The 21,762-nt window shown below is 40.7% G+C and overlaps 1 protein-coding gene across 6 annotated transcripts in view; it reads left to right on the forward strand.

Annotated features, from left to right (window-relative positions):
• The window catches only part of NDRG4 (NDRG family member 4), a 312,038-nt gene that overhangs the window by 168,812 nt on the left and 121,464 nt on the right, over nt 1-21,762 (forward strand). For all 6 annotated transcript variants that reach the window (XM_053702558.1, XM_053702544.1, XM_053702536.1 and 3 more), the window contains one exon: nt 20,151-20,256. In XM_053702558.1, coding sequence (XP_053558533.1) covers nt 20,151-20,256 — 106 coding nt within the window. The remainder of the gene's footprint in view (nt 1-20,150; nt 20,257-21,762) is intronic.

The raw sequence follows: 21,762 nt of genomic DNA on the forward strand, positions 1-21,762 counted from the left end.
CAGATCAGGGGTTAAAATTTTTATTATAGTGTTTGCGATGCAGGAGGGCCTTGGTTTAGGGGTTAATAGGTAGTTTATGGGTGTTAGTGTACTTTTTAGCACTTTAGTTATGAGTTTTATGCTAAGGCTTTGTAGTGTAAAACTCATAACTACTGACTTTAAAATCTTGACGGGGTAGGGTGTACCGCTCACTTTTTGGCCTCCCAGGACAGACTCGTTATACCGGCGCTATGGAAGTCCCATAGAAAAAAGACTTTACAAAGTTTACGTAAGTCGGTTTGTGGTAAGGCCAAAAAAGTGTGCGGTGCCCCTAAACTTGCAAGACTTGTAATACCAGCGGTAGTGAAAAAGCAGCGTTAGGACCTGTTAACGCTGCTTTTTCAGCTTACCGCAAAACTCCTAATCTAGCCGTATAACTTTCAACTCGTAACACCAGCGCAAATTAGAGCAGTCACGATATCCATTGAAAGTATAGACTCCATTTGAGCGAAGTCGGGCACTTTTTTGGTCAACGCACTTTACCATTGACTTATATCAAAGTTGTACGATAATGGTAGCACATTCAAACTATATTGGTCCTTGGTGGGGATCAATATACAAAGCAAGGGGAGTGAGTGAAGGAGACTTTCCTACAGATAAACATTCAGGTCGTGTTCAATATGAGCATTACAACTTAATATCTCTCAAGCTTAAAACGATGGTAAATCTTAGCGTTTCTGAAACGCTAGGATTTAACATTGGAACAAATAAAGGCGACTTTCATTCAACGCTAGGATTTACCATCACTTTAAGTGCAAATAGATAATGCATCAGTAGCTGACATAAATCATTATAGCACACTGCACAGTGTAACAATATGAGCACAATGAGTCCCATTTATCAAGCTGTCAGCCTGTTCAGTTCCCCGTAAGTGGATGTACCTACAGTTGCTCACACCTTACAGTTTAAATACATTTAAAGGGATATGAATTACATATTTAAATAGAAACATATTTGTAATATACATGTATTGGCAAAAATGCTTCTATCAAAAGTTAGCACTGTTTTCTCTGCATGTGCATGTGATGCATAATTCATGATTCTCAGTGCACCAGTATTTTAAATACTGCAGCTGCTCAGATCACCAGTGGGGCTTGTATCCTGTCAGCTATGAACAAATTGAGTCATTATCAGATGGTACAAGCACATTAGTCTCTCTGAGCAAGTGCTGTATTTAAAATGCTGGTGCACGGTACATACTTAAATACACTTTTGAAACAGCTATAGCTTTTATAAGAAACATTTTTGCTAATACATGTACTGTATATTGCAAAAATGCTTCTATTGAAAACTGAAATGTATCTATGTGGATTCCAATTTTGGCAGGAATGTCCCTTTAAACGCTCACAAATTAGAATAAAATAGAGCCCTTAAAGGACAAGTAAATACCTCAGATCTGCATAATCAACAAATGCATGATCAAAAGACAATGCAATAGCACTTAGTCTGACCTTCAAAAAGGTAGTAGATTTTTTTTCTGACAAATCTCAATCGTCTATTTCCACTCCTCCTGTATCATGTGACAGCCATCAGCCAATAACACACACACATATATATATATATATGTATATTCTATGAATTCTTGCACATGCTCAGAAGGAGCTGGTGATTCAAAAAGTATAAATATAAAAGGACTGTGCACATTTTGTTAATGGAAGTAAATTGAAAAGTTGTTAAAAATTGCCTGCTCTATCTGAATCATGATAGTTTAATTTTGACTTGAGTATCCCTTTAATAAAGATTGATGATGGTAAACTGAAAGAAGTAGGGAAGATGAGCTTTCAGCTGAGGACAGGCGGATGATAAGAGTTCTGCTGATATTTGCATTTTTAAATCTTTATTTCTTTTTTAAGACATGATGAGTCCATGGATCATCTTAATTACTAATGGGATATTCACCTCCTGGTCAGCAGGAGGAGGCAAAGAGCACCACAGCAGAGCTGTTAAATAGCTCCTCCCTTCCCTCCCACTCCAGTCATTCTCTTTGCCTACGTTAGTGATAGGAAGAGGTAAAGTGAGGTGTTGGTTAAATATTCTTCAATCAAGAGTTTATTATTTTTAAAGTAGTGCAATATTGTGCTGCTTTGTTCTAGGGTGTAGCTGTAGTCCATATCGGTCTCTTCAGTAGAGCCTTGGCGACATTAGAGCAATGGAATTCTCACTGCGCCTCCCATATATTGATGCTGCCTGCTCTGACGGCTTAAAGGGACAGTCTACCATAGAATTGTTATTGTTTTGAAATATAGATAATCCCTTTATTACCCATTCCCCAGTTTTGCATAACCAACACAGTTATATTAATATACTTTTTACCTCTGTGATTACCTTGTATCTAGGAACCTTCTTCCAGCCCCCTGATCACATGACTGTGACTGTTTATTATCTATTGTCTTAAATTTAGCATTGTTTTGTGCTAAATCTGAAATAACTTTCTGTGCCTGAACACAGTGTCATCTATATGGCCCATGTGTACTTTCTGTCTCTTTGTGTTGAAAAGAGATTTAAATAGCATGTGATAAGAGGCAGCCCTCAAAGGCTTAGAAATTAGCATATAAGCCTATGTTTAGTTTAAACTAAGAATGCCAAGAGAAAAAAGCAAATTTGATTATAAAAGTTAATTGGAAAGTCGAATAAAATTAAAAGTCCTATCTGAATAATGAAAGTTTAATTTATACTAGACTGTCCCTTTAAGTCCCTTTAAGAGAGGACCTCATAAACCTGCTTTTAAAGGTAAGTACTAACTTTCTCCAACATTGGTGTGTCTGGTCCACGGCGTCATCCTTACTTGTGGGAATATCTCTTCCCCAACAGGAAATGGCAAAGAGTCCCAGCAAAGCTGGCCATATAGTCCCTCCTAGGCTCCGCCCACCCCAGTCATTCTCTTTGCCGTTGCAGAGGCAACATCTCCACGGAGATGGTTAAGAGTATGTGGTGTTTAAATGTAGTTTTTTTATTCTACTATCAAGAGTTTGTTATTTTAAAATAGTGCTGGTATGTACTATTTACTCTGAAACAGAAAAGGATGAAGATTTCTGTTTGTGAGAGGAAGATGATTTTAGCAGACAGTAACTAAAATCGATTGCTGTTTCCACATAGGACTGTTGAGATGAAGTAACTTCAGTTGGGGGAAACAGTTAGCAGACTTTTCTGCTTAAGGTATGACTAGCCATATTTCTAACAAGACTGTGTAATGCTGGAAGGCTGTCATTTCCCCTCATGGGGACCGGTAAGCCATTTTCTTAGTTTCAAACAGAATAAAGAGCTTAATATGGGCTATAAAACTGGTAGACACTTTTATGGGCTAAATCGATTGCTTTATTTGGACATTTTATACATGTTTATGCTGATAATTCCCACTTATAAACTTGGGGAACGTTTTTTAACGTCAGGCACTATGTTAGACACCTTTTCCAGTCAGGGAGGGCCTTCCCAGTTGTAGGCTGAGCCTCATTTTCGCGCCATTACTGCGCAGTTGTTTTTGAGAGCAAGACATGCAGATGCATGTGTGAGGACCTGAAAGTGCTTGGAAAAGTTTCTAGAAGGCATCATTTGGTATCGTATTCCCCTCTGGGCTTGGTTAGGTCACAGCAAAGGCTGTAGCTGGGACTGTATAGGGGTTAAATTTGTAAACGGCTCCGGTTCCGTTATTTTAAGGGTTAAAGCTCTGAAAATTGGTATGCAATACTTTTAATGCTTTAAGACACTGAACGATTCCTTCATACTTTTTCACATATTCAGTAATAAAGTGTGCTCTGTTTAAAATTTAAAGAGACAGTAACGGTTTTGTTTTAAAACGGTTTTTGTGCTTTATTGACAAGTTCAAGCCTGTTTAACATGTCTGTGCCTTCGGATAAGCTATGTTCTATATGTATGAAAGCCAATGTGTCTCCCCATTCAAAATTGTGTGATAATTGTGCCATAGCGTCCAAACAAAGTAAGGACAGTACTGCCACAGATAATGAAATTGCCCAAGATGATTCCTCAGATGAGGGGAGTAGACATGATACTACATAATCTCCTACTGTGTCTACACCAGTTTTGCCCACGCAGGAGGCCCCTAGTACATCTAGCGCGCCAATGCTTATTACCATGCAACAATTGACGGCTGTAATGGATAACTCCATAGCAAATATTTTATCCAAAATGCCTGCATATCAGAGAAAGCGCGATTGCTCTGTTTTAAACACTGAAGAGCAGGAGGGCGCTGATGATAACTGTTCTGTCATACCCTCACACCAATCTGAAGTGGCCATGAGGGAGGTTTTGTCAGATGGGGAAATTTCAGATTCAGGAAAAATTTCTCAACAAGCTGAACCTGATGTTGTGACATTTAAATTTCTTAAATTTAAGGAGGTGTTATCTACTCTGGATGATTGTGACAACTTGGTCATTCCAGAGAAATTATGCAAAATGGACAAGTTTCTAGAGGTTCCGGTGCACCCCGACGCTTTTCCTATACCCAAGCGGGTGGCGGACATAGTGAATGAGGAGTGGGAGAAGCCCGGCATACCTTTTGTTCCCCCCCCCCTATATTTAAGAAATTATTTCCTATGGTCGACCCCAGAAAGGACTTATGGCAGACAGTTCCTAAGGTCGAGGGGGCAGTTTCTACTCTAAACAAGCGAACTACTATTCCTATCGAGGATAGTTGTGCTTTCAAAGATCCTATGGATAAAAAATTGGAAGGTTTGCTTAAAAAGATTTTTGTACAGCAAGGTTACTTTCTACAACCCATTTCGTGCATTGTTCCTGTCACTACAGCAGCGTGGTTCTGGTTCGAGGAACTAGAAAAGTCACTCAGTAGAGAGACTCCATATGAGGAGGTTATGGACAGAGTTCACGCACTTAAGTTGGCTAACTCTTTTATTCTAGATGCCGCTTTGCAATTAGCTAGATTAGCGGCGAAAAATTCAGGGTTTGCAATTGTGGCGCGCAGAGCGCTTTGGCTGATGTCTTGGTCAGCGGATGTATCATCCAAGACAAAATTGCTTAACATCCCTTTCAAAGGTAAAACTCTCTTTGGGCCAGAATTGAAAGAGATTATCTCAGACATCACTGGGGGGAAGGGCCACGCCCTTCCACAAGATAGGCCGTTCAAGGCCAAGAATAAGTCTAATTTTCGTTCCTTTCGCAATTTCAGGAACGGACCGGCCTCTAGTTCTGCATCCTCTAAGCAAGAGGGTAATGCCTCACAGCCCAAACCAACCTGGAAACCTATGCAAGGCTGGAACAAGGGTAAGCAGGCCAAGAAGCCTGCTGCTGCTAACAAAACAGCATGAAGGAGTAGCCTCCGATCCGAGACCGGATCTAGTAGGGGGCAGACTCTCTCTCTTTGCTCAGGCTTGGGCAAGAGATGTTCAGGATCCCTGGGCACTAGAAATAGTTTCTCAGGGTTATCTTCTGGAATTCAGGGAACTACCCCCAAGGGGAAGGTTCCACATGTCTCACTTATCCTTAAACCAAATAAAGAGACAGGCGTTCTTACATTGTGTAGAAGACCTGTTAAAGATGGGAGTGATACACCCTGTTCCAATGACGGAACAAGGAATGGGATTTTACTCAAATCTGTTCGTAGTTCCCAAAAAACAGGGAACCTTCAGACCAATTCTGGATTTAAAGATCCTAAACAAATTTCTCAGGGTACCATAGTTCAAAATGGAAACCATTTGAACGATTCTGCCCACTATCCAGGAAGGTCAATTTATGACTACCGTGGATCTAAAGGATGCGTACCTACATATTCCTATCCACAAAGAACATCATCAGTTCCTAAGGTTCGCCTTTCTGGACAGACATTACCAGTTTGTGGCCCTCCCATTCGGATTAGCCACTGCTCCAAGGATTTTCACAAAGGTACTCGGGTCCCTTCTAGCGGTTCTAAGATCGAGGGGCATTGCAGTAGTACCGTACTTGGACGACATTCTAATACAAGCGTCGTCCCTTTCAAAAGCAAAGGCTCATACAGACATCGTTCTGGCCTTTCTCAGATCTCACGGATGGAAGGTGAACATAGAAAAAAGTTCTCTGTCTCCGTCAACAAGAGTTCCCTTCTTGGGAACAATAATAGATTCCTTAGAAATGAGGATTTTTCTGACAGATGTCAGAAAGTCAAAACTTCTAAGCGCTTGTCAAGTTCTTCACTCTGTTCCACGTCCTTCCATAGCTCAGTGCATGGAAGTAGTAGGGTTGATGGTTACAGCAATGGACATAGTTCCTTTTGCACAAATTCATCTAAGACCATTACAACTGTGCATGCTCAAACAGTGGAATGGGGACTATACAGACTTGTCTCCAGTGATCCAAGTAGATCAGAAGACCAGAGATTCACTCCGTTGGTGGCTGACCCTGGACCATCTATCCCAGGGAATGAGCTTCCGCAGACCAGAGTGGGTCATTGTCACGACCGACGCCAGTCTAGTGGGCTGGGGCGCGGTCTGGGAATCCCGGAAAGCTCAGGGACTATGGTCTCGGGAAGAGTCTCTACTCCCGATAAACATTCTGGAACTAAGAGCGATATTCAATGCTCTCAGGGCTTGGCCTCAGCTTGCAAAGGCCAGATTCATAAGATTCCAATCAGACAACATGACGACAGTTGCGTATATCAATCATCAGGGGGGAACAAGGAGTTCCCTAGCGATGAAAGAAGTGACCAAAATAATACAATGGGCGGAGGATCACTCCTGCCATCTATCTGCGATCCACATCCCAGGTGTGGAAAACTGGGAAGCGGATTATCTGAGTCGTCAGACATTCCATCCGGGGGAGTGGGAACTCCACCCGGAGATTTTTGCCCAGTTGACTCAATTATGGGGCATTCCAGACATGGATCTGATGGCGTCTCGTCAGAACTTCAAGGTTCCTTGCTACGGGTCCAGATCCAGGGATCCCAAGGCGACTAGTGGATGCACTAGTAGCGCCTTGGACCTTCAACCTAGCTTATGTGTTCCCACCGTTTCCTCTCATTCCCAGGCTGGTAGCCAGGATCAAACAGGAGAGGGTCTCGGTGATCTTGATAGCTCCTGCGTGGCCACACAGGACTTGGTATGCAGACCTGGTGAATATGTCATCGGTTCCACCATGGAAGCTACCTTTGAGACAGGACCTTCTTGTTCAGGGTCCATTCGAAAATCCAAATCTGGTCTCCCTCCAGCTGACGGCTTGGAGATTGAACGCTTGATTCTATCAAAGCGTGGGTTTTCAGATTCGGTGATTGATACTCTGGTTCAGGCCAGAAAACCGGTAACTAGAAAGATTTACCATAAAATATGGAAAAGATATATCTGCTGGTGTGAATCCAAGGGATTCCCTTGGAATAAGGTAAAAATTCCTAAGATTCTTTCCTTTCTGCAAGAAGGTTTGGATAAAGGATTATCTGCGAGTTCTCTAAAGGGACAGATTTCTGCTTTATCTGTCTTACTACACAAACGACTGGCAGCTATGCCAGATGTTCAAGCATTTGTTCAGGCTCTGGTTAGGATCAAGCCTGTTTACAGACCTTTGACTTTCAGTTCTTCAAGGGGTTCCGTTTGAACCTCTACATTCCATAGATATTAAGTTGTTATCTTGGAAAGTTTTGTTTTTGGTTGCTATTTCTTCTGCTAGAAGAGTTTCAGAGTTATCTGCTCTGCAGTGTTCTCCGCCCTATCTGGTGTTCCATGCAGATAAGGTGGTTTTGCGTACTAAGCCTGGTTTTCTTCCAAAGGTTGTTTCTAACAAAAATATTAACCAGGAGATAGTTGTACCTTCTTTGTGTCCGAATCCAGTTTCAAAGAAGGAACGTTTGTGTAATAGTCTGTATTTGTAGCAATTTGAACAAGCATTTAATTTTGTTTTATAAATAAGAACCAACAATTTCCTCAAAAGTAGGTTTGTAACATAAAAGAAGCTTGATGAATTCGTTGTCAGTGCTTCATATAATGTATTACTATTTGCCCAATAAGTGACAGTTTATTAACTTCATAAACTGTATTACTTTCAGGGCATTTGATAATGCAAACAGTTCAAATTAAGCAGTAACGTAAAATATAGTATTCCTTAATTAGGCAGGTAAAGTTCATCAAAATAAGTAAGGATAACGATTAATAATAAAATAATTAGGTCTGACCTGAGAACACAGGAATTGTTACTTGTCCGTTTGTTATGAACAGCAGCGTGGTACTCAGAGGGAGAGCGGTTGCGGCTGCAGCTGATGACGTCACCGCTACTTGCTGTGCTGTGTATGAAGCTGCTTGAATCCTGTTACCTTGTAAATGCTTCAGGGTTTGATGTCGAGTTAGTTTGATTTCCTTATAGTATGAAATATCTTCCAGTGTTGAATTGAGTAGAAGAGCTGCTAGATGTAGGAATGAAAAATAAGAGATGTTATCAGTAACTCTTCAAATAAGAATTTATGAGGCTGTTGGAGAGTGAGGAAAACTCTCAGTGTAACGCTTGTGCTGTGAATCCTTTCTCATTAACCAGCAATGAATGCTGGGGGGAAGTGCTTGATATAGGAGGCTCTTAAAGGGACAGATCATTAGCAAGCAGTAACCCTGACAGAGCCCCCCACAAAAAGAACCACAGCGAGGTTCAAGGCCTAGGACGATCAGGGTTACGTCTATGGAAGAGGGAAATCAGACGTGGAGCAGATATGTTCGAGGCAGGCTCCCAGGAATCATCCTCATGGCCAAAACCTTTCCAATGAACCAAATAGAAAAGATTCCCACGACGTAGTCTAGAATCCAGAATGCTATGAACCTCATACTGGCAATCAAGATTAGCAGAAGGTATTGGGTCTTCTGATGTAATATTTGTTATGGGTAGGTTGCAAGGTTTGATAAGAGACACATGGAAAGTTGGATGTATCTTAAAAGTTGATGGTAGTTGGAGTGTAACTGTTGTTGGACCATTTACCCTGACGATAGGGTAAGGACCCAAAAAGAGTTTACCTAGTTTCCTACAAGGATAAGGTATCTTGAGGTTCTTAGTGGAGAGCCATACTTGTTGTCCTACGGAATATTGAGGACTAGGTCTGTGGCGAAGATCGTAGTACCTGCGTTGTGATGCCTGTGCCTGAAGAATATGTTCACGAATTGAAGAAAAGTTAGCAGAAATGTCATTAACCAGATCATTCACCTGAGGACATGGGGTGTCAATCTTCGGAAGTAGTGTGAAATTTGGATGTAAACCATAATTTATAAAAAATGGTGATGTGCCAGTTGTAGAACTCTTATTATTATTATAGGCAAATTCTGCTAGGGGCAAGTAGGTGGTCCAAGAATCTTGTTGGTGAGAGCAGAAACAACGTAGGTATTGCTCTAGCCACTGGTTCACCCTCTCCGTCTGCCCATTCGTCTGAGGATGGTAAGCAGTGGTGAGTTTTTGTTCTATATGCAGAGCAGCACACAAATTTCTCCAGAACTTAGATGTGAATTGGGTTCCACGGTCACTAAGGATGGTTTTAGGTATTCCATGCAGTCTTACAATATTTTGAATGAACAATTCACTGGTGAACTTGGAAGTGGGTAGGGAGGTAACCGGTATGAAATGTGCCATCTTTGAGAATAGATCGGTGACAACCATTATAGTGGTATATTTGTTGGAGAGAGGTAAGTCCACGATAAAGTCTAGGGATACCGCCTCCCAGGGTACTTGAGGTACAGGTAAAGGCTGTAAAAGACCCACAGGGAGTTGTTTAGAAGGTTTGGAGGTTGCGCATATAACACATTTAGAAATATATTCTTTGAGATCGAGGTTAAGAGTAGGCCACCAAAAAGATCTCTTAAGTAAATCCAAAGTTTTATCCCTTCCCATGTGTCCAGCAAGGGGAGACTCATGAACTGTTTTCAAGATTGAAGATCTAAGATTTGGAGGTATGTATAGCTTCCCGTCCTTATAGAGTAAGCCATCAGAATTGTAAGTAAGATCTGTATGAGGTACTGATGGATCAATAGCAGTAGCATCTTTTATCACTGTAGTTAGACTTGTTATAACTCCAATGATAGAGTCCTTAGGAACAATAGTAGTAGGAATGCATGGTATTATAGGTTTAGGACCTTGTCTAGAGAGGGCGTCAGCCTTGCCATTTTTTGTACCAGGCCTGTAGGTAATGATGTAATGGAAACGAGAGAAGTAAAGACTCCAGCGTAATTGTCTGGAGGATAGAGTTCGATTAGACTGAAGATATTGCAGATTTTTGTGGTCAGTATATATGACAGTTGGTTGTGTTGCACCCTCAAGCAAATGCCTCCAGTGATCGAAGGAACACTTTATTGCAAGTAATTCTTTCTCGCCAACTGGATAATTTAACTCTGCTGGTTGCATCAATCTAGAGAAGAATGCGACCGGATGTAAGGGTTCTTTGAATGATTTCCTTTGAGAGAGGATTGCCCCTATTGCGAACTCAGAAGCGTCAACTTCCAGGATAAATTGCTTTTCTAAATCCGGGTATTGGAGAATGGGTGCTGTAGTGAATTTATTTTTTAAAAGGTCAAATACCTGTTGAGTATGGCTTGTCCACCTGAAAGGATGATTCAATTTGGTGAGTTCAGTAAGAGGTTTGGTAATAGCAGCAAATCCAGGAATGAATTTCCTATAATAATTTGAGAAGCCAAGGAAACGTTGAACATCTTTCTTACATTGAGGAGTCGGCCAATTATGAATGGCCTGAACCTTGTCATCTTGCATCTTGATTCCTTCAGGAGAGATGTTATACCCCAGAAAAGAGATATTATTTGATTCAAATATACATTTTTCTAGTTTAGCGTATAGGTTATTTTTTCGTAACCTAGTGAGAACTTCTCTAACATGCATTCTATGTTGATCTAAATTTTGTGAGTAAACTAGAATATCGTCCAAATAGACAACAACATATACATCCAAAATATCTCTGAAAAGATCATTGATTAAGCATTGGAATGTTGCTGGGGCATTGCACAGACCGAATGGCATCACTGTATATTCGAATAGCCCATATCTAGTCCGAAAAGCAGTGAGCCATTCGTCGCCAGCTCTCATTCGTATAAGATTATAGGCACCTCGAAGATCCAATTTAGTGAAAATTGAGGCCCCCCTTAATCTTTCAATTAATTCAGGGATTAAAGGTAGGGGGTACCTGTTTTTTCTGGTACGCCTGTTCAATTCCCTGTAATCAATGATTGGTCTTAACGTGCCATCTTTATTGGTAACAAAAAATATGCCTGCACCTGCAGGAGAGGTACTAGGTCTTATAAAACCTTTTCGGAGGTTCTCATCGATATAATTTTTAAGGTGTTCTAGTTCTGGTTTAGAAAGGGGGTAGATATGTCCATAGGGAATTGAAACTCCTGGGAGTAAATCAATAGGACAATCGTAATCCCTATGAGGGGGCAAACATTCAGCTTCTTTTTTATTAAAAACATCTGAGAAGTCTGCATATTGTTTGGGTAAAATATTATCCTCAACCTGTAGCATAATTAAATCTGATGATGTCTCACCATTTTGAGTGAGATGAGGAAAAGATAAACTGAGGTAATTCCAGTTTATAGTTGGTTTGTGTTTACAAAACCAATTTATACCAAGGATTACATTAAACATTGGTGAAGATATGACATCAAAAGTGAGTGTTTCTGTGATGTGTGTGCAAGATATTACCTGTAATGGTGTAGTTTGGTGTGTGACAGGACCTGATTTTAAAAAAGAGCCATCAATGACCTTCACAGAGACTGGAGTTTTCTTAGAGACTAGAGGTATTTTATTCTGTTTCACAAAAGAAAAATCAACAAAATTTCTACATGAGCCGGTGTCCAGGATAGCTTCAGTTGTTATCCTGATTTGATCCCACTGTAAAATAATAGGGATAGTTAAATATGATGGTTTAATGGTTTTCATTAACAGGGATTCAGAGATGTTAGGCAACCTACCCTTCTTATTCCTAGCCAGAACTGGGCAGTCCTTTACTTCATGTGTAGGGCAGGCACAATACATGCACAAACTATGCAACTTCCTCCTAGTCTTTTCCTGAGAGGAGAGGGGACCCTTTATGAAGCCTATGTCCATAGGTTGTGGTGATTCCTTAGTTTGATAAACAGGTGTGGAGAGAAAGCTTTTTGTACCGCTAGCCTTTTCAGAGCGGCGTTCCCTAAGCCGTCTATCTATGTTAATAGTGAGAGAAAAGAAATCTTCCAATGAATCTGGAATACCTGTGCGTGAAAGCTCATCCTTTATATCCTCAGATAATCCTAAACGATATTGAGTTTTAAGGGAGACCTCATTCCATCCCGAATCACGGGCAGAAATTTTAAATTGTGTGATGTAAGACTCCACTGGGTTCTTTCTTTGTTTTAAAGATCTAAGTAAGTTTTCAGCTGTGACCTGTTTGAAAGGGTCATCATATAATGCTGACATTTGATCAAAGAATTCATCTAGAGATCCCAGTATTGCATCATAATTTTCAAAAAAAGAGTCAGCCCAAGCCCTAGGTTCCCCCCTCAAATATGATATCACAGTGAGCACTCTTGATCTTTCTGTGGGATAAGTACGTGGCTTTAATTGAAAAAGCAACAAACAGGAGTTTTTAAACTCTCTGAATCTTGAACGGTCACCAGAGAATTTTTCTGGGGGGGAGACCATAGGTTCAGGGATAGAATCTGCACTTGCAGGTTTAGGTGCCAGAGTCTCTCTTAAGCAGGCCTTCAAAGCCTGATTTTCCACTTGTAATTCATGGAAAGAACCTGATAAAGCTTCTAATCTGTCTGACAAGACTTGAACTTTATCACTTAAAAGATCTTGTTCCATAATTGCTGTTGAAAGTATATGTTTAGTATAGGATAATTCTGTGTACACAAACACTAAATCCTTTCTTCCTTATGGCTGGTTAATTCTGTAATAGTCTGTATTTGTAGCAATTTGAACAAGCATTTAATTTTGTTTTATAAATAAGAACCAACAATTTCCTCAAAAGTAGGTTTGTAACATAAAAGAAGCTTGATGAATTCGTTGTCAGTGCTTCATATAATGTATTACTATTTGCCCAATAAGTGACAGTTTATTAACTTCATAAACTGTATTACTTTCAGGGCATTTGATAATGCAAACAGTTCAAATTAAGCAGTAACGTAAAATATAGTATTCCTTAATTAGGCAGGTAAAGTTCATCAAAATAAGTAAGGATAACGATTAATAATAAAATAATTAGGTCTGACCTGAGAACACAGGAATTGTTACTTGTCCGTTTGTTATGAACAGCAGCGTGGTACTCAGAGGGAGAGCGGTTGCGGCTGCAGCTGATGACGTCACCGCTACTTGCTGTGCTGTGTATGAAGCTGCTTGAATCCTGTTACCTTGTAAATGCTTCAGGGTTTGATGTCGAGTTAGTTTGATTTCCTTATAGTATGAAATATCTTCCAGTGTTGAATTGAGTAGAAGAGCTGCTAGATGTAGGAATGAAAAATAAGAGATGTTATCAGTAACTCTTCAAATAAGAATTTATGAGGCTGTTGGAGAGTGAGGAAAACTCTCAGTGTAACGCTTGTGCTGTGAATCCTTTCTCATTAACCAGCAATGAATGCTGGGGGGAAGTGCTTGATATAGGAGGCTCTTAAAGGGACAGATCATTAGCAAGCAGTAACCCTGACAGTTTGTTACACAATTTGGACGTAGTCCGTGCTCTAAAATTCTATTTAGAAGCTACAAAAGATTTCAGACAAACATCTTCTCTGTTTGTCGTCTATTCTGGTAAAAGGAGAGGTCAAAAAGCGACTTCTACCTCTCTTTCCTTTTGGCTTAAAAGCATCATCCGATTGGCTTACGAGACTGCCGGACGGCAGCCTCCTGAAAGAATCACAGCTCACTCCACTAGGGCTGTGGCTTCCACATGGGCCTTCAAGAACGAGGCTTCTGTTGATCAGATATGAAAGGCAGCGACTTGGTCTTCACTGCACACTTTTGCCAAATTTTACAAATTTGATACTTTTGCTTCTTCGGAGGCTATTTTTGGGAGAAAGGTTTTGCAAGCTGTGGTGCCTTCCGTTTAGGTAACCTGATTTGCTCCCTCCCTTCATCCGTGTCCTAAAGCTTTGGTATTGGTTCCCACAAGTAAGGATGACGCCGTGGACCAGACACACCAATGTTGGAGAAAACAGAATTTATGCTTACCTGATAAATTACTTTCTCCAACGGTGTGTCTGGTCCACGGCCCGCCCTGGTTTTTTAATCAGGTCTGATGAATTATTTTCTCTAACTACAGTCACCACGGTACCATATGGTTTCTCCTATATTTTTCCTCCTGTCCGTCGGTCGAATGACTGGGGTGGGCGGAGCCTAGGAGGGACTATATGGCAAGCTTTGCTGGGACTCTTTGCCATTTCCTGTTGGGGAAGAGATATTCCCACAAGTAAGGATGACGCCGTGGACCAGACACACCGTTGGAGAAAGTAATTTATCAGGTAAGCATAAATTCTGTTTTTTATTCTGGGTCTGGGCAGATCTCAGAGGAAGTGGAGCACTTTATTGGGATATAACTCCTTTATTGGGACATTCCTCCTATTCCTATAAAGGGAGAGGATCCTGTGACAGCACATTTTTAGCAGGCACTGGGGCTAAGGGGACTAAGTGTGGCTTGTACCCTGGGGGCCTCAACCACTAAGGGACAAAGTAATAAGACTTAGGAGATGATTGTTTGGGTCTCTCACTTGGGCTATAACGCTACCTAACATGCGGTAGCACGATTGTCCCCAATTTATAAACAGAGTATACATAATTGTGTGGTTCAGTTACCTCCCGGTAGCCTATCTATACATATTAATGGCGACCGGGAGATTGTTTAGTGATACGCCCATGATGGGCCGAGTTTCCTTTGGTGCCGTTTTTGGGCTGCACTTTCCTCTATCTCAAGGCACAGACATAATGAAAGTGCCGCAAAATGGTGTGGTATCACGCCCACGAGGGGCGGAGCTACGTTGAGGCTGTGTTAGATTGCGCTCTCCACCTCAATTACAAACATCGGAAGGCGGAGCATCTAACACAGTCATTAGTTTTTTCCCTCTCAATGCGGGTCCATCCAGCGCTGTGAAAATTACAGCTTTTCTGACTTGCTTATGTTTTTTAACGTATAGTTTATACAAGGAAATAACCAGTTTAAAATGTATTTTTCTATCATTAAACTGAGATGTTGAATGAGTCTTATTACATTTAAATGGGCACCTCAGCAAAATATCTGAGGTGTAAGTAGGTGCTTCAATATTTGCTTGCTAGTCTACCTCATTCCTGCATACAAAAAGAAAAAGTTACAGTTTAAAATTTAAAGAGACAGTAAAGTTTTTTATCTGTTAATTTTATTAAAAGATTTTCAGTTGTTTATTTGTTTACTTCATCCTTTCTGACTTAGGATGGTACAAGAGCACACAAAAAATAAGGTTACTTTTTAAAATTTAAAGAAACAGTAAAGTTTTTTATGTGTCAATTTTTAGTAAAAAAAAAAAATGTACTCTTTTTTTTTTTAACCTACTCCTTCTAAGGCTTTTTGCTGTTAGGAGTCTGTTAGGAGTCTGTTGACAATGGTCAATCTATGCCACAATTTCTCCTATAGTGTCTCAAAATATTTTATGGCCCACATGCAGTGCCCTGCGCTTCCTCTCACACTCCACTCGGGGTTACTCTGCATTTCATGCACTTTATGTTTTTCCCACGTGGTAGAAAACATTACTAGAGGAATTATTTAAATGATTGATTCAGTAGTTGCTATTCCGAATGGTTCTTCCCTGTTACCTGAAAGAGGAAAATACTTTGGGATTATCTGAAAGTGAATCCTCAGACTCAGATGAATAATATCTTATTTGAACCTGAGTTTTTTTTCTTTCAGTTTTCTAGCTTGAACATCTCCATTTGTTACATTAGGAGGTTTTAGATACCCTGGGATACTCCAACGCTACTGGTGTACTCTATCCTAGTGCGTCCAGTAAGTTATAAGGAATGGAAGAGACCGCATTCCCTATATTTGAAAAGATGTTTCCCATAGATGACTCAACTAAGGAGTAAGCCTGTCTCTAAGGAGTAGTTTTCAGCCTAGCTAAGAGAACTACGATACCCCTAGAGGATAGTTGTTTTGTTTTTCACAGGTCCTATGGACAAAAATTAGAAAGGGGATGTGCACCAGGGCTTACAATGGCAACCAGCTGTGTACTTTGCTACAGTCACCAGTGCGACGGCATATTGGTTTGATGCGTTGTCTGATGCTATTAAGTCAGAAACTCCCCTGGATAAAATCCAGGACAGGATAAAAGCTTTCAAATGGGCTACTTCCTTTATTTTAAATTCTTCCCTTCAAGTTATCAGGGAGCATAGGTTTCAGGTTTCTCTGTTCCAGCTCACAGAGCCTTATGGTTAGAGCCTTGTTCTATGGATGTATGCTCTAAGTCTCTAAGCTTTTAGCGATTCCTTACAAGTGGAAGACCTTGTTGGTACCTGGTTTGACGGAATTAATCTCTTCTGAAATTTAAAGAATTTCAATAATAAAAAAAAAAAAAAGATCCAAATAGCCTGCTGTTGGCTCAAAGACAGCATGGAGAGCATGCCCCTCTTCTGGTATCGGATCTTGTAGTGGGCAGACTTTCCAACTTCGCTCACGCTTGGGTTTGGGATGTTTAGGATCCCTGGACAATAGAAAGTAGTGTCCCAGGGTTACAATTTGGAGTTCAAAATTTTTCCTCCCAGACGCAGGTTTCTGCTTTTAGGATTATCTACAGATCAGACAAGAGGAGAGGTGTTCTTACACTGCGTAGGAGACCTCTCAGACCTGGGAATGATTGTTCCAGGTCCACTACAGGTACAGGGTCTAGGTTTTGTATCCCAATCGGGTTCTGGTCCCCAATAAAGAGGAAACCTTCAGACCACTTTTTTAGATTTCAAGAGTCTAAACAAATTTCTTAGTGTACCTTCCTTCAAGATGGAAACTATTCGTTCCATTCTTCCCTTGATCCAAGAGGGTCAATTTATGACAACAGTGGATTTAGAGGACGTGTATCTTCATGTGTCATTCACAAGAATCCTCTCAAGTCCTAAGGTTTGCCTTTCTGGGCAAACGCCGCCAGTTCGTGGCTCTTCCTTCGGTCTTTCCACAGCTCTCAGAGTTTTCACAAAGGCTCTGGGATCGCTGTTGGTGGTGTTTTGGTTAGAGGGCATTGCAGTGGTGCCCTATCTGGATGACATCCTAGTCCAGGCACCATCCTTACAGCGAGTGAGATTTCACACGGACATGGTGTTATCCTTCCCGCGACTTCTCGGGTGGAAGGTAAATTTGGAAAATAATTCCTTTGTCCCATGTACAAGGGTATCTCTCTGGAAATCATAATAGATTACATATCAGTGAAGATTTTTCTGACAGGATGCCAGGAGATCAGAGATTATCGATCCTTGTCTAGTCATTCAGTCCACTACTCGACTTTCAGTGGCTAAGTGCACGGAGGTAATAGGGCTGATGGTGGCAATGGACCTCATCCCGTTTGCTCGGTTCCATCTCAGACCTCTGCAGTTAAGCATGCTCAGGCAATGGATCGGAGATTATACAGATTTGCCTCCTCAAATACTACTGGAGCAGGAGACAAAGGATTCTCTTCAATTGTGGTTGTCTCTGGATCATCTCTCCCGGGGAACCTGCTTTCACAGACCATCTTGGGTAATTGGTACAACAGTCGCCAGCCTTCTAGGGTGTGGAGCAGTCTGGGGCTCCCTATGGGCTCAAGGGGTTTCGACTCAGCCAGAGTCTGTTCTTCCTATAAACATTCTGGAGCTGAGAGTGATCTACAATGTTCTTCTGACCTGGCCTCAATTAGCCTTGGCCCAGTTTCTCAGGTTCTAATCGATCAAAATGACGTCAGTGGCTTACATCAATCATCAGGGAGGAACGAGGAGTTCCTTAGCGATGACCGAGGTAACCAAAATAATCCAGTGGGTGGAAGCCCACTCTTGTTGCCTATCGGCAATCCATATCCCAGGGGTGGACAACTGGGAGGTGGATTTCCTGAGCAGGCAGACTTTTCATCCGGGGGAGTGGGCTCCATCCGGAAGTGTTCTCCAGCCTGATTCTCAAGTGGGGTCAGCCGGAATTAGATCTCATAGCATCGCAACAGAATGCCAAGTTCCTGAGATATGGGTTGAGATCCAGGGAACGCCAGGTGGAACTGATAGATGCTCTGGCGGCCCCTTTGACCTTCAATCTAGAATACCTGTTCCTCTGTTTGATCTTTTTCCTTGAGTAATTGCTTGAATCAAACAGGAAGGGGCCTCGGTGATCCTCATAGCACCGGCCTGGCCTCGCAGGATTTGGTATGCAGATCTGGTGGAGATGACATCTCTACCACCTTGGAGACTTACGTTGAAGAAAGACCTTCTGATTCAGGAGCCCTTCCTTCACCCAAATCTAGTTTCTCTGAAGCTGACTGCTTAGAGATTGAACGCTTAATTTTATCCAAGCGGGGGTTTTCTGAATCGGTCATAGAGACCATGATTCAGGCTCGTAAGCCTGTTACTAGAAGGATTTACCATAAGATTTGGCGTACATATCTCTATTGGTGTGAATCCAAGGGCTATTCATAGAGTAGAGTTAGGATTCCTAGAATTTTGTGCTTTCTCAAAGAGGGTTTGGAGAAAGGTTTATCGAAGAGTTCACTAAAGGGGCAAATCTCAACCTTATCTAATTTGTTACACAAACGTCTGGCAGATGTTCCAGATGTACAATCATTCTGTCATGCCTTGGTCAGGATCAGGCCTGAGTTCAACCCAGTTACCCCTCCATGGAGTCTTTTTTAGTTCTCAAAGTTCTTCAAGGGGCTCTGTTTGAGCCTATGCATTCCTTAGATATTAAGTTGTTATCTTGGAAAGTTTTATTTCTTATTGCTCGGAGAGTGTCAGAACTCTCGGCTTTACAGTATGTATCTCCGTATCTTACTTTTCATTCAGATAAGGTAGTTTTACATACTAAATTAGGATTTCTTCCTAAGGTTGTTTCTGATCGGAACATTAATCAGGAGATTGTTGTTCCTTCTTTGTGTCCTAATCCTTCTTCTCAGAAGGCAAGACTTCTGCACAATTTGGACGTAGTCCGTGCTTTAAAGTTTTACCTGCAGGCGACTAAGGACTTTCGTCAGTCTTCTTTGTTTTTGTTTTTTTCAGGAAAACGTAAGGGACAGGAAGCTACGGCTACTTCTTTTTCTTTTTGGCTGAAGAGTATCACACGTCTTGCATATGAGACTGCTGGACAGCAGCCTCCCGAGAGAGTTACGGCTCATTCCATGAGGGCTGTTGCTTCCTCATGGGCGTTCAAAAATGAAGCTATTGTGGAACAGATTTGCAAGGCTGCAACTTGGTCCTCTCTTCACGCTTTTTCAAAGTTCTACAAATTTGACACTTTTGCCTCGGCTGAGGCCGCTTTTGGGAGAAAGGTTCTTCAAGCAGTGGTGCCTTACGTTTAGGTTCCCTGTCTTGTCCCTCCCGTGTCCCTCCCGTATTATCTGTGTACTCTAGCTTGGGTATTGAATTCCATTAGTAATTAAGATGATCTGTGGACTCATCGCGTCTTAAAAAAGAAAAGAAAATTTATGCTTACCTGATAAATTTATTTCTTTTTTGACACGATGAGTGCACGGCCCGCCCTGTTCTTTTAGACAGGTTGTGGGTTATTGTAAACTTCAGACACCTCTGCACCTTGGCTTTTCCTTTCTCTTCCTAACTTCGGTCGAATGACTGGAGTGGGAGGGAAGGGAGGAGCTATTTAACAGCTCTGCTGTGGTGCTCTTTGCCTCCTCTTGCTGACCAGGAGGTGAATATCCCATTAGTAATTAAGATGATCTGTGGACTCATTGTGTCAAAAAAGAAATACATTTATCAGGTAAGCATAAATTTTCTTGTTAATGTTATACAAAGTCATATTTGAGGGTATAAGGTTGGAGAGTGCATCTTACATCATATCTTGCAGGTTTCATATTGTTACCTTATCCATATAACTATTCAAGCGCTCTCTTTTTAATCCCTTTCATCTCATTCTTTTTATCCCTTTCTTCTCTCTTTTTACTGTTTCTCTTAATCTTCCTTCTCATCATTGTCACTTTTTCCTCTCACCCTCTCACTTCATAATCTCTCTTCTCTTCTTCTATTGCTAGGAACATGATATTGAAACTCCCTATGGGATGTTACATGTGGTTATCAGAGGGACTCCGAAGGGCAACCGTCCTGCTATCCTCACATACCACGATGTGGGATTAAACCGTAAGTGTGGATCATTTTTGGGTTATGAGCGATACCTGTCCAGATACATAAATAGGGGCTATAATCAGAACAAATGCAGAACAGAAGCGTCCAGGAATCATTTATGATACTGTCATGTACTTGTTTAATCATTATAGTAAACATACAATTATCATTATACCAAGCGGACAATAACATAAAACTGTTTGTTGGGTCTGGTGACATTTTGGAACTAAGCACTTAATTGCTGCGGTACATTTATCATATCAGCGCTTACACATCAGCAGATTGATAATGTACTTGATATACTGAAGTGTTTCTCCTTATTTATGGAGCATCTTCCAATTTTTTTTTTACTTGCTTTTTTGTTAACAGTCACCCATTTATGTGACACACAAGCATTCCATTTACAGAGTATAAAATTAATACATTGCACTCTGAGGAAATTCTTATTAAACTAGCTTGATAATTGTAAGGACACACATTAAAAGCGACCAGCTCTATTACTATGCATCATGTTTAAAAATAAAAATTGGCTGTTAACAAAATCTAATTTTAATCCTTCTGTCTGTGTCCATTTAAGGTTTTACCAGCTGAAGCACATAATAAGAACTTATTTAGGTTTGTTTTTGTATATGAAATAACTGTTTCGCTCTTTGAAAACACAAAGCATTAAAATCAATTGAGCTTGCAGGGAAATTTGATTTTCTTTGTTATCACTTTCTGCACACACAGACATGCTTCTTTTTTTATTATCTCTGCTGTATGCCAAAGCCCGAAACTTAGGGAGAACAACTGAAAATTAACATTCTATTATTTACTTATTTACTTCCCACTGGGAGTGTAATTTCTTCTACTGGCTATGCTTACACAGCTTTTCTATAGCTTATATTTAAGTTTGGAACTTCCAGTATAGGTATAGATACCAGAGGCAAAAAAACAGCTGTAAAGGTAAAGTAGCTATTTGTAAGCATTTTATTATGGTCCAGCAGGTGAAATGGATCAACAAATTAAAGGAAAGAAAATGTTATGGTTAACTGTCCCTTTAAAAGCTGCACCTCCTCTTAGAGAAAGGGAAAAGCCATCTAAAGTACTGATAGGACAAAGAAAAAGACAATATGGTATTTTGGCTTTTGTAGGATCAATGTTGACTTGTAGAGCATAGAAGACATTCCATGTCTTATCTTTATTTATCAATTCCCTTATTACCCAAAGTGCAATTCTGTAAAATATGTGCCTTCACTACAAATAAATAATTGTTTTAAGGTATATTTTGTGTTAAAAAAGCAGATGGGAGAGTGTGTCCAAGCAGCGGTTGCATTTTCAGGAAATCTTGATGAGATTTCAATAATCCGACGATTTATTATACTTACAGCATCAGTAAAAGAAAAGTTAATTTCCTTGTACTTCACTATTAGTGGACTGTATCAATGCTAAACTTTCTGTGTTTATGAATTTGGAATTGCTAAACAGACATCTTGGGCCTACAGCAGCAGGTATTTTATAGGCTTCAAACTACCCCCCCCC

The sequence above is a fragment of the Bombina bombina genome, chromosome 1, assembly GCF_027579735.1.
Source record: "Bombina bombina isolate aBomBom1 chromosome 1, aBomBom1.pri, whole genome shotgun sequence".
Lineage (NCBI taxonomy): Eukaryota > Metazoa > Chordata > Amphibia > Anura > Bombinatoridae > Bombina > Bombina bombina.